We start from the raw sequence: 13,374 nt of genomic DNA on the forward strand, positions 1-13,374 counted from the left end.
CCCACCAGCCACCCCCGAGGCTAGAACTCCTCCGCTGCACGAAAAACACACCCGACCCGCCGGCGTCCCATAACCTGCCCGGCTGTCAGCCCAACTCTCGCGAGAACTGTGTAAATGCCGCCCCCGCTGTAATCTCGCGAGATCAATCGCGCTACCGGTAATGCTGCTCCGCCCCCTGCCCCGCCCACTTCCGGCTCCGCCGTTGAGGACAAGAAGGGAGGGCGGGCAGAGGGAGGAGCTGCGCCGCCTCCCCGTGCCCCGGGCCAGCCCCGGGGATGGTGTTGGCCGCGGGAGCCGGGCCCTGACGCCGCGCTCAGGTAGGTAAGGCCGTCCCTAATCTCTCTGGGCCATGGCTAACCCCGTCAGCTCAGGCCTGGGCCTTTCCCAGCTCCTGGGCCTCCACACCCCGACCTGCTGCCCCTCCAACATCTCCCGGGGCGGCCCTGGCACGCCAGGCCTCAGGACCCCGGCGACGCCGGAGGGGACCAACTCCGCTGGGCCCTCGGGACCACTCCCTGCCTCCAGCTGATCCTGCTCCATCGCAGGAGCACAGCGAGTCCCCCTGAAGAAGGGCTTCCTGGTAACGACGGCGGAGTGGGGCAGGGCGGCCCTTTGCCCCTTCCTTCCCTCCTCCCCCCTCCTTCCTCCGCTCGCAAGGCAGCTGGAGCAATTCCGGGGTTCTCTTGCCTTTCCCTATAGATAAGCACAGCACTCTTCTGTCTCCTGTTTTCCCGGTGCCGTGCAGGGGCAAAGCCTTACTTTCCCCCTGCGGTTAGCAAGTTTTGGGTGCTTCCTCGCTCTGCTCCATTGATACATCACAGAATCAATAGAATCATAGCATTTCCACACTGGTCACACTCCTGTTTCGTTTCTAGGATAAAGACTGAGGAAACAGACCTATAAAGACATTTAGATATTTAATTCACATTGAAGTTGATTTCATGTGACACCTGAAAGAGTGGGAGAGGAGGGTGTTGTCTGCAGTTTATTGCTTTTTATTTTGGGGGGGAAGGGTCGAGGGGATGTTTGTGGTTTTGGTTTTTGTTTTTTTTTTTCCTTGTTTCCTTTTAGGAGCATGTGTCACTACTTCCCTAGTATCCAGTATCTGTCCTCTTTAAAAAGCTCTTGCTTTTCCAGGGGGGAAAAAAAAGGGGTGTTTTGTCTCCCTTTCTCTGGGGTAGTGATAGGAAAAAGCCTACTGTATGCTTCAGCTGAGCAAACTGGAATTTTACTGAATTTTAGGGTTTGATTTGTGTGTGTGGTGGGGTTTTTCTATTGTTGTTTTTTTGTTGGTGGTGTTTTGTGTGGTTTGGGGTTTTTTAAATAGGTGTCTTGAAGCTAACACGCATCCATGTCAGCTTCAGAGAATTTGACTTGCTTGTAGGTCTTACCAGAGTTTCATACTATTAGGTGTTTTTTGCAACTCACTTATCTATTATGTTCTTCTCCATATCTGAGTGTCATGTAAGTGGTTTAATTTCTCATTCTTGCTCCTTCACTGGTGTTGTGGTGTTAGCTAGGTGTTTGGGATAAATCTGTCAGCTCTCTCAAACCTTGGGAAAGCAGTGGAGCTGACTTGTACAAATGTAGTGGGTAGATTGGCAGGCCAGAAGCTTATCTCCTGGTTTATGAAATGAACAAGCGAAGTAACTGCTGTGGCTGTGGACCTGGTAAATGTCACTTCAGGGCTTGTTTGCGGTGAAGGAAAGAAACATCCAGACATACAGAACTGAAGCTGACCAAGATACATTTTTTTTTTTAATCACATCTTGTCGTTTTTATAGTGTGATTGTCTTCATCTTGGTGCTTTACTGGACTTTGCCTTCTGCATTGTGAATATCTCAGCTGATTCTCCTTTTGATACTCTGAGGGCTGATGTTACCTGAGCATGTTTCATGTCTTCCTAACTGCTGCATCATACCTGTCTGGTCATCTCTGCAAACTGGTTCCTGTGAAGGCTTTATGCTGACTTTCAACAAATTGGTGGTTGATTGGTTGGTTTGTTTGTTTTAATTAACTCAGCATGACTGAAGGATAAACCTTTCTCCTACCATCAGTTATGATGGTGCCTAAAGGGTATGGATCTTGTTAGCATTATGTTGGTTTTGGCCAAAATATTGAGAAGAACAGGTTACCTTCAACTAGGAGTTGTGCTGAAATGTATTAAGCCATGACATTGCCTTTGGCATTCTGTCCACATTTTATTGTAATTCATCAGTGCAGTTATCCTCTATGAGGGTGGACTGGCACAGCAAAATACCCTCTTCAGTTAACAAATGTCTGTGTTTAACATCCTTCACTGTTTCTTTAACTGTGAAGATCTACTGCTGGGCAGCTGCAGAAATAATGGCCCTATTTGCTGTTTAAATTAATTTCCTTTCCTCTGTCCTGGTAGCTCACTCAAAGATCACTTCCTAGTGCTAGACAATTGTTCCAAGAGTACCTCCCCCTTCTCTCTCTTTGTGTATTTTTTTTTTTCTTAATCATCTCAAAAGGTTTTTCTTTTAACAGTATGGATGAGAATGGTTGTAGCAGGTTGTCTGTCCAGAGATCTGGCAGGAGTGTTTTCACTGAAACTCTGTTGAAGGAGCGATGTCAAGCAGTGATGTATTGCAGGAGATGGTGCACTGAAATGGATTTGTAAACAGTGATGAAAGTCTGACCTTTCTCCAGCAAAACTGAACTTGCTCTTGTCCTAAGATACTCTAGTTCCCTCAGTATTCGCATCTGAAACTCTTATTCTTCAAGTACTCTAGGCCATCCTTGCCTTTATTTTTGTCATATTGACTGCATTGCTAAGTATGTGATGGTAATTGTGGAATAAGGAACTAACTGTAACCTGATTTTGTACTTCCCCTCCCTTTAGTGCTTTAGTTTTGACAGTTGACTTTGTTGTAAATATTTGTGTTCTAGATTGAAGACAGCAGTAATGCTAACTCTGGCAAGCAAGTTGAAGCGGGATGATGGTGTCAGAAGACCCCGTGCATCCAATCCAGCTTCTGACTCAACACGGAGGGTGTCTGTTCGAGACAAGTTACTTGTTAAAGGTGAAAGGGACTTCCATTTAAATATCCTGGGGGGCTATGTTTGCAGGTGTGCTGCCAGTAAACAATACGAAATTGCACATAAAATGATTTCCAGAAGTATTGCTCGTGACTTAACACAGAATTTATATTGTAGGGTGTATATTGGCATATGTCAAATCTCCAACAGCTCATTGCCTGAGGAACGCTTATTGAATACTGCAAAATGTTAAAAAAAAGTCTCCTCCTTACTCTGCTGAAAAATTATTCCATCACTAGCATGTGTCATCAATTAAAAAGTGATTTAAAAAAAAAATCACTTAATAGATAGGCAGTTTGGGTTTTTTCTTAAATCAAAACTGTAGCTCTCTGTGACAGGAAAGTAAGTCCCAAAAGTAACATCAATGATCTGTGATCTTCAATGGTATAAATCAGAGGCAATGGACTTTAAAAAGCTTTAAAAAACAATGCAAAGAGGTATTTTTTTTGTACTCCTGGAATCTTTAGAAGTTGAATATGAAGCTGTGGATAAAAAGCCAATACTCACTTTTGTAGTATGATATGGTCTGTTCTAGGAAGGTTACTGTAGGTTGTTACTAACTGGCTTGTCATTGGTGGGAGGAAAAAAAACCCACAACAAACTTTTTACATTCTGGGTAAATAAGGTTGTTTGTGAGACAACAATTAAACTATTTTATAGTAAAATTTGGGACAGGTCTTTCTTGATGCCTTTTTTTTTCCCTGCAGCATAGGTAATCTTACATTAAAAAAATCTAAGTGATGACACTTTGCAGTTACTATGATCTTAAACTCAGGTTTACACCCTCTGGTTGGTAGTTTTAATGCTCAATCTAGTAGCAAGGAAGATATTGTTTAGGTTGATGTTTCTGCTGAAAATGATCAATAGTGAACAGACAGCTGCAAATGTGTGAGCTGTCACTATTAGGATTCATGCCAACCCAAGGAAACTCACGTTTCCTACTCTTGGGTCAGAGCAACTTGAGACAGACACTGGTATGTTTGCCTGAATGACAGGGCCCAAACTCTGGCACGACATACAGCTTTTCTGAGTTAGGGTAGATTCTGCCATGTAACTGCATGCTGAAGTGAGGTTTCACTGCAAATGCTCCTGCCTCAGTGCACTGAGAAGTGCATCAACTAGACTGTAGGAATGTTACTCACAATTTTCTGTGAAAACTTGTGGTGTTGAAAGGACAGGGAGTTTTAATCAGTTTAAACCCTTATGTGGTAACTCTTGCAAAGGGCTTAAGTTAGACTTCCAGTTTGGAAATCCTCATTTAACTCCAGTTCTGAGGGGAAAAGATTTCAGGCAGGAGTAATAAGCTCTTTAGCCAGGCTAAACTACAAAGCCAAATGACTAAATATATATATATATATATATAATCTGAGATTTAAACTAACCTTCAGATGTAGATTTGAGGGCAGAATAGCAGCGTAATAGAAATACACTTCAATTACAATACCTGGTACAGTGCATGGTGTCATAATAAATTTTACACTACCTTTAGAGCAATTGGGTTTTTTGCTTTTATGACTAAAACCTTACTGGGTTTTAGTTTGCAGGGGAAGGAAAGAATGCAAGCTATAGAAAATTAGTATTGGCATTGTGATTGCTATAGCTACCATTAGCAAAGCAGTGCAGGCTAAGTATTGAATGGATTGAGTCCCAAACTGATACATGTTAAAAGCAGGTCACTGCTGGCATTCTTCTGATGACTGTGTGTGCTAGATTGTGATCTGATCATGTGTGAAAGTTGCATCATATGGCTTTCCCAAAAGAGTTGTAGGAGGAGCTGTCAGTCTGCTTACGATGGATTCTGAACCAAAGTAGGACCTGACAGTAGAAACAGAGCAGTTCAGCATAATTAGTCTGAAAGTGAGAGTATGAAAAAGATTTATTTGGGATATTCTCTTTTGAGTTACTACTTAAGCTCAATGCAGACCATCCAGTTATGAAAGTTTATAGAACTTGGTCCAGCAGCATCTATGGTGTTGAGAGCTTGAGTCAAAATGGACTTCTGATGTTGATAGCATTTGTAGGTCATGTATAGATCTGCAGGAATAAGTTTGGTGGGAAGAGAACAGCTGCTTGCTAAAGGGGTGCATACAATGAGGGTGCCTTTTACTGCCTGATTGTATGAAACTCTATTAGACTGTTCTACTGGATGTAGGAGGGAGGTGTAAGAGTGGTTGTACTGATGGACTTAACAGGTGACAGTTGCACAGTTAGTGAAAGGCTCAGGTCAGTCTCCCAGCAGTTGTGAATTACAAGATTATCTGTTCTACAAAATAAAGAAATGCTGGTCATCAGTAAGGAAGGAAGGGGAGGAGATGAGAAAAGGCTTGGCATGTTCGATCTTTGTTTGTCCCAGCAGCTGTGCTGAGGTTATGATGCTTGAATTCTACCTCTTAACAGTGTTAGTAGAGATGGTTTTATTGTACTGTATAAAGCCTCTGAGTTGAAAGAACAAGGAACTGCAGTCATATACATTAGGAAAGCTCAGTGATAGCTGTGTGCTTTCTGTAGCACACACATGGATCCATCTTGGCTGCAGGTAAGTCGTTTCCTGACTCAATAGGAGAACAGCAGGTGGCAGATCTGTGAGTGGTCCTCCACATGTGGTGTGCTGTCCTGGAAGCTTAGCTCAGAGTGATTATTGGCACAGTATCCTAAATCCCTCCAGCCTTGAGAGCTGGTGCTACTGTATGAACCAAGGTCAGAATAGCTGATGTCCAGCTCAAGTGCTGCTGTGCTGTAGAGATACTTGCCTATTCCTGATTTTATTCCGGACCCACAGTAAACTGGTGCTAGTCTATTAAAGTCTGCAGACAGATGTCAGCCAGTTTTACTAGAGACACTGCCCAGGTGAAGAGAGTGTCTGGTTGTTATCTGGAGGTAAATTAAAAACAGCCTTGTTTGTGTTGAGAGTCCTGTCCAGGGAGGCATTACAGGATCTCTTTGAAGAATGTGTTGCTATGCTGATAACCCTGAAGTCCTCAGATGTACTGTGTACACTGACTAGTAAATGCATCCATGACATTTTGTGACCTCAGCCACTGATAAGTGTAGACAGTGCATACAGACTTCTAGAGGTTTAGCATAAACCTGCTATGTATCTGCAAACTGCTGCCTTGAAGGAGGAAAAATAACTGATAATTTAGATACTATGTTAGCTGTCTGTACTATATGAATGGGAAGAAAATTCCAAGTCAGTATCTGAAATACTTTCATTAAAACTGGAAGTATGTGAGCTATCAGCTGAGTGTCATCAGGTGCTGTCCTTGTCTTTAGTGATGGTCACAAGTTTCCTTTTTCCCCACTATGCCCTTTGTTAGTTTTTCTGAGTAGTTACTTTGCTTACGTGTCTAGTGTTGTTTTACAGTACAAAGTAGGAATTTGAAGCTTGTGAAGGGTCTAGAGCACAAATCTTAAGAGGAATGGCTGAGGGAACTGAGGTTGTTTAGTCTGGAGAAAAGGAGGCATAAAAGGACTTTTCTTACTCTACAACTCCCTGAGAAGAGGTTGTAGTGAGGTGGGGGGTTGATCTTTCCCAAATAACAGGTGATAGGATGAGAAGGAATGGCCTCAAGTTGTGTCAGGGGAAATTTAGAATGAGTATTAGGATAAACTTCTTCACAGAAAGGGTTGTGCAAGGGAGCAAGCTGCCTAGGGAAGTAGTTGAGTCAACACCCCTGGAGGAATTAAAAATGCATGCAGATGTGGTGCTCAGGGACATGGTTCAGTGGTGACCTAGCAATGTGGGATTAATGGTTGGATTTGATCTTAAAGGTCTCTTCCAGGCAAAACTTCTCCTAGAGAAGCTGTTGGTTCCTGGCTTAGATTGGTGTATTCTTCGCTGGTTGAAAACCTGGCTGGAGCCTAGAGAGTTGTGGTGAATGGAGCTAAATATAATTGGTGGTCTATCACAAGTGATGTTCCCCAGGACTCAGTTTTGGGGTGGTTTTTGTTTAATATCTTTATCAATGATCTGGATGAGGGGATTGTGTGCTTCCTCAGTAAGTTTGTAGGCATCAACAAATTGGATGGGAGTGTTGAACTGCTTGAAGGTAGGAAGGCTCTGCAGCGGGATCTGGACACATTGGATCAATGGGCTGAGGTTAATGGTATGAGGCTTAACAGGACCCCCAGTGCTGGGTGCTGCACTTGGGTCACATCAACCCCATGCAAAGCATAGGGCAGAGTGTCTGAAAAGTTGCATGGCAGAAAAGGACCTGGGGGTGCTGGTTGATGAGGCTGAACATGAGCCAGCAATGTGCCCAGGTGGCCAAGAGGGCCAACAGCATTCTGGCCTGGATCAGGAACAGTGTGGTCAGCAGGAGAAGGGAAGTGATCATGCTCCTCTGGGTTATTTATTTATTTATTCAGTGTACCTGAAGTATGAAGTGATACATTGCAGAATTACAGATTTGCAACCACAGTGGCTTGATGTCAGCATTCTAAGTTTTATAACAGTGTATAGAAGCTGGAGCATGTGCATTGATGGTGCCTTGTTTAAAACAATAAACAACCCACCCCAAAAATTCAAAATCAGAATGTTAGAAAGTGGAAAGAAAATATATACATCTCTTTATTGAAATACTGGAAGTACTGGGGGCTTGTTTGACCTCTAATACAGAACAGTATTGTTGTACAGCTTGGAGCTAAGCAGGGAAAGCTATAAAGATAGATGGATATGGATTAGGAAGCAAACAGAATTATACAGCTAGAATTAATACTTAGAAAATGGAGATTTTGTCAGTATGTCAAGGTATTTAATATCTGGCAGTTAAAGATGTACATTAAAGATCCACCTAAACAGGAAGAAATCTTTTGATAAAACCACAGAAACTAGTATTGCTGTGGATGAAAATGTTCATTTCAGTTGAGGCAATAATACTTCCATTTTGTGTACTTAAAAACAAACCCCAGTGGGAAGCATATGGCTTGACTTGATGTGGCATGGCTAATAAACAAAGCACTTCTGTATTCTGACTTGTTGATACGGGGTAGAGGAAGGAGCAGAACAATGTGATTGTAGTCTGTATATTATTGAATATAACATTTATGTGGGTGTCTCATAAACCTTCACATATCAGGAGTCTGTGTTCCATATACATCCTGAGAATTGTCATGGGTAGGTAGAGTTATTTTTGTGAAATCAGTCATAAAATAGCTCTGGTTGCTTGTGTTAGGCTTGGCTTTCTCCTTTTTTATAAAAGATCCTAAGCTGCTTCTGAGATATAATCAGTTTGCATTCAGCTCTTCATTCACAAGTCTGTGGTAGGTTTAAATTCAACAGCCTTTTTACTGTTTTTATGGTTTAAAGGATCATCTGTAACTGCTAAAGCAGTCCAGTATCAAAAGCAGGACTCTGCAAATATATCTGCCACTTGGGTGTGCTCTGTAACAGATCACATAAGGTTTCAGGAACACCAGCCTGGCTGGTAGGGAGCTGGCCTGGGCTGACTGCACCTGAGGGTCTGTTGTCTTTCTATAATCCTGCAGAAGCTCTGGCATGTGTCTGCACTTTGGACCTTTCAGACCTACCCCAGATGGCTTATCAGAGTGGGTGCAGGGCCTTGCAGTACTCTGCGTTTTGCCACTTCTTGGCAATAAGGCTTCTTGACTACGAGGGAGGTTCAGATGCTCATGGTGTTTCTAAGCTGGGGCTGAGTGGGCACTGATGAGCACCCATTTTCCTGTGGCAGTGCTGAAGTGCTTTCACACGCTATTTCAGAGACTTGAGTTATCTGTTTGTTTTGTCTCTGCATGCTAAGAAACAGTGAGGATCCTGACTGTGGATTGTGACACACATACTGATTGTCTACAAAGCACTATGAAAAGATTTTCTTTACTGCTCAGCTGTAGTTACTGTATTTTTTTGATAGAGAAGGCCAGAAAGATGAAATGAAGTGAAATATGTGAAATGAAGTTTGCCTTTTAATTTAGTGAGGATTTTGGAGGTCTTGAAGTTCAGTGCCTTAGAGATTAAAACAAGCCAATAAGTTGGCAGTCTGTAGAAAGGGTATTTTCTTATGGAGAATAGTCCTGTCAGTGGTATTATTTTAGTAGAAGTTACATAACTTAAAACATCAGAATCTTAATGGAGCTTGGATAATGTGGTTAAAATGTTAGCGTCCTGACAGATAGAAAATGCACAGGTGATTTCAGTGTCATGACTGCTACTGCCAAAGGGTCTTGGAATTTGTAAAACTCATAGACACTGCAGCTTTGGCCCATTAAATGTGCTAGCTCTTGTTAATTACCAGTATTTATATGGCACAGTTAATAGTAACATCTCTTGCCTTACTTGATGTTGCTTTAAAAATGTAGGTCGAAGTATGTCTCTACCTTTTTTTCTCTTTAGAAAGTTCCTTTGTTCTTAGTTTCAGTGATTTCTTGGTGGAGTTGATAGAATCCTTAATTTTAGGGACCTTGTTTTAGGTCACAAAACTTTCATGTGTGTTAGTTACGGTGGCCTTGCCATGTTTGCACACCTTCAAAGAAAGAGTACAGCGCTGTCCCCTGCTCGTGGGTGTGAGCACTTTCATTTTCATGTTTTCACAAGAAAACCCACTCATTCTTGTGCCAAGACAAGGAAACACAAGTGTGAATGCATCACAGGACATTTTTCATACTTCAAGGCAATTGTGGTGATCAGTAAATTCTCTACTGAACCTTGCAGGATGCAGAAGTGAGGCCCCAGCTCAGCAGAGCTGCTGCAGCCATGCCATTGCTGGGTTTGAATGTGTTGTGTCCTTTGGTGCTTCTCTTCTCCACTGCCCTTTTCTCAGAACTGAAGCAAGATGCAGGCAGGGTTCGTAAAGCTGAGCAATGCACAAGCAATAAGGAAAGCAGTCAACACCTTAAAATAAGAGCCATGTCCTAAACTGTACCCTCTGGAGAAGATTAGTTATATCTTCCAATATGAAAGGCTGGTGAGCTCAGAGGGAAAGGGGTGAAAGAATACTTTTATGATGGGTTTGTATAGCTGCAGCCTTCAGAAGTTGGTCATATCTTCTCTTACTATAAATGAAATTACATTTTTGGTATGTTATAAAGACAGTGCTCTTGGAAAACTTCAGCAAAAGTAGGGCCACAGTATACTGTGTTCTTCACTCTTTTGGTTAAATCACCTGTGCCTGCTGTAGTGGTGCAGAGTAAGGGATGGTAAAGAGTGCAGTTGTGAACTTTTTAGATAAGTGTGAGTCACATAAACACTGCAGAGACCAGCCAGGTCTGGTAGGCAACGATACAAGAAAAGTTCTGGGGAACTAGTGAGCTCTTAACTGTAATCAGATCAGTTTGAATTCTGTGCCAAGAAACCACCCCCTGTATCCTAAATTGAATTGCAGTTTTCTTTAGGTGTATGTTTTTGAGAGTTAGTGTTGAAATCTGTTTACGTGTTGTTAGCTCCCCTCCAAAAAACAAAGCTAGGAAAGAGCTAGGTCTGTGCAGACCAGAAAGTAAAGTTAGAAATCAAATGGGGGAAAGAAGACTACAGGAAATGCAAAAATATCAAGTTCCCTGGAACTTTAGAAGAAGGAAGTATATCAATGTATCTCATTCACACTTCTGTGAAATACAGGTAGTTGAAAGTAAGACTTCAAAAATGTACACAAAAAAGGGAGAAGGCAGGGAGTCTTCAAGAGAAAGCAGCGTGGCAGAGAAAGAGCTCATGAATACACTTCTCTTCCTAGCAGCTATGCAACTGTATCAGGGTATTTCTTTTCTGAGTAGCTTCTAAGTTTTATGCATGGGAAATACAATAAAAAGCAATTACAATTGAACAAAAGTGCCTGTCTGTAGCAAGCTGTGCCCCCAGGGGGAATATCCAGCAGGCACAGGAGCAAAGTACTCTTAATGCTGCTGAGTTTGTTCAGCAGTGCAGTGGTTTGGGGGAAGTTGCTCAGTGGATGTAGTTTTTCTCACTAACTAGTGCACGTTGCAGCGCCAGGTGCCTGAAATGGAAGTTTGTCTTTCACTGTTCCTTTGGTGTTCCTTATGCTGGTTTCTGCAGGCAGGACCACAGCTAGTATGACGGTGCCCTTGAATTAGGATTTCAGTAGCTGTTTGAGTGGGCAGGACACTTCATCATGTTTGGAGGCTTCCCTACAAAAGCTGCTCATAACCTTGGCCCTGTGTAGCTGATGGCAGAAGTACACTGGCAGTAGGTGCTGGAGAGTAGTGATGCTTATGCAGGCTGTGAACCTCCTGTGCTTGTTTTCATCACAGGACTCTCACCTGGATCCTTGAGGGGTTTCTGCCCTTGTATTTTGCAGGCTCTGACATTCTGTCTCTATGTGTTTTAGTGCCTTCTGTAGGCAAGTTTGGATATGCCTTTTGAAATGCCAATGCTCTGTGTATTAGAAGCTTTGATGCTTCAGTCTTGGCAGAGCTGAACCTCCTAATCACAGCAGGATACGTTTGCCTTCTCTGCAGGGCAAATGAGCATTTCTAGTAATGAATTGCATGGCTTAAGGAGAAATTTCAAGGTAAAACTCCCTTGCAGCTTAGTTATATTTTTAAGTAAAATGTGATTTACAGGGTGGCTTAAATTAGATCTGCCAATTTGGTCTTCAAGAATGGCTTTATGCTTGCATAAGTAACAGTATTTATCTCTCTCTTTTTTTTTTTCCTTCTTTCAACAGAGGTTGCAGAACTTGAAGCTAATTTACCTTGTAAGTATAGCATGCATTATAAAGGGTAAGGGATCATCAAACTAGGTGTTTGGATTGAAGTGTGAATGCTAATGATATTTGTTAACTTTAGGGGAAGTTGTGCAAAACCCTGCTGTTCAGGATTTGCTTTGTTCCTCCCTGATAAAAGATTGTAGAGAGGTGGACCTTAGTGTCCTTTGGGAAGTATTATAGATCCTTTGGGTCCTGAATTTGAGCACTGATGGAGTGGTAGCCTCCCTCTCATGAAACCCCCAAAAACCTGAAACTGACGAGTACCTTTATTGCCTAGCTCCTGGTTTGTTTGGGGTTTTTTTGTGTGTGGGGGGTGTGTGTGTTTGTTTTACTTTCTTCATTCTGTCTGTTTCAAAACATATTCTGATTTAGAGGCAGAGAAAATAGCTCCGTTCTCAGGAAACATACTAAGCCAACCTAGTGCTTTTCTCACTTCACTTGCAAACTGTAACCTGATATGTGTGTTAATTGTGAAATTGCTCATTGCTGTTAAGCTGAGAAGAGATAGTTAGGTTTTCTGTTCCTCAGCATAAGAAAGCCTAGTCCTGTCATGGACAGAAGAACATAAAGCTGTTTTACAAAGGGGAGTAAAGTTCTTACCTATCTGCTTATGTTGCTAAGGGTCATTGTTGACAGTGAAGCTGAGCTGTTGCTGAATTTTCTTTCCCTTCAAACACTGACCAGAGCAGCATCCTTCTGCCATGAATTCTTGGAATACAAGCAAGCACAAGTGATTGCCTGGTACGCTCAGGGGTGCATTCAGAGACTATTGCTTGCTCTACATAACTTCCCATGGTGCACGTTCCTGTTTCAGAGCAATCTAAGATGTTTTCCCTGCAGGGAGAGAGGCAGAGCTGCTTGCAGCAGGCAGAGCGTATGTGCAGGCTGTTACCGTGCTGTGCAGTCACGCTGTCTTGTCCGTCTGCTTATCCTGCAAGGCAAAGCAGTGACTATTCTCTCTGATTATGCTGGCAGGTAGCTTGGGATGTTTCTAGTCTTTCCTCATTTAATGAAAGCTTTTACCATTTCCCCTCCACCCCCCCACCCCCCCAGATTATATTTCTGTGTACTGCTTCTGATGAGCCTCTTCTACTTGCTAATGATTCTAAATCCAGATCAATGCTCAGATCTTAAAAGTCAGGTCTTTCAGTGTCCAGACTGATGGAAGGAATACCAAAGGGAAAAGTACAGAACAGAAGCAGCAAAAAGGGAGGGCAGTAAGAGTCATTATTTAACACTTCCTTTCTGTATCCACATCTTTCTTTGAGGCAGTTCTAGAGACTTTACTCAGTGATTTTTAACTTCTGTTAAACTTTTTCATTTAGATTCTTTGATAGTGGGACACATCAGGGTTTGTCATTACTGCAATGTGAATGCATTACCAGGGTTTGTGGACAGCTCTAGTTATTTTTACAGGCAAATAGGCTCTATGTCTCAGAAATGTAGCTCTTGGACTACGGAAAAAAACAGACAGCTCAATGGGTTAAGAAGCTAAAGGCTGCATGACATAGATTCTAATGTATCCATGGATATACACATCCTCTAGTGCCAGCTTGACAGCTTGTCTCTGTCATAGTCAAGAAAGGCCAGTTTTGTGCAACTTGGTTTTTGTCATCAAATGCAAACAAAAGGCTGT

General features: G+C 42.5%; 1 protein-coding gene across 4 annotated transcripts in view; it reads left to right on the forward strand.

Annotated features, from left to right (window-relative positions):
* Positions 1-202: 202 nt before the first annotated feature.
* The window catches only part of UBE2F (ubiquitin conjugating enzyme E2 F (putative)), an 87,822-nt gene continuing 74,650 nt past the window's right edge, over positions 203-13,374 (forward strand). For 2 of the 4 annotated variants that reach the window (XM_068138022.1, XM_068138023.1), the window contains exons 1-2: positions 203-317; positions 2,914-3,047. In XM_068138022.1, the coding sequence (XP_067994123.1) occupies positions 2,930-3,047 (118 nt within the window). In that variant the 5' untranslated portion in view covers positions 203-317; positions 2,914-2,929. Of the gene's footprint in view, positions 322-2,913; positions 3,048-11,696; positions 11,727-13,374 lie in introns of all 4 variants that reach the window. The other 2 variants (XM_068138020.1, XM_068138019.1) reach the window with 2 other exon arrangements.

This window comes from Melanerpes formicivorus, unplaced genomic scaffold (genome assembly GCF_026170545.1).
Source record: "Melanerpes formicivorus ecotype bairdi unplaced genomic scaffold, bMelFor1.0.p_v2 SCAF_5, whole genome shotgun sequence".
Taxonomy (NCBI): domain Eukaryota; kingdom Metazoa; phylum Chordata; class Aves; order Piciformes; family Picidae; genus Melanerpes; species Melanerpes formicivorus.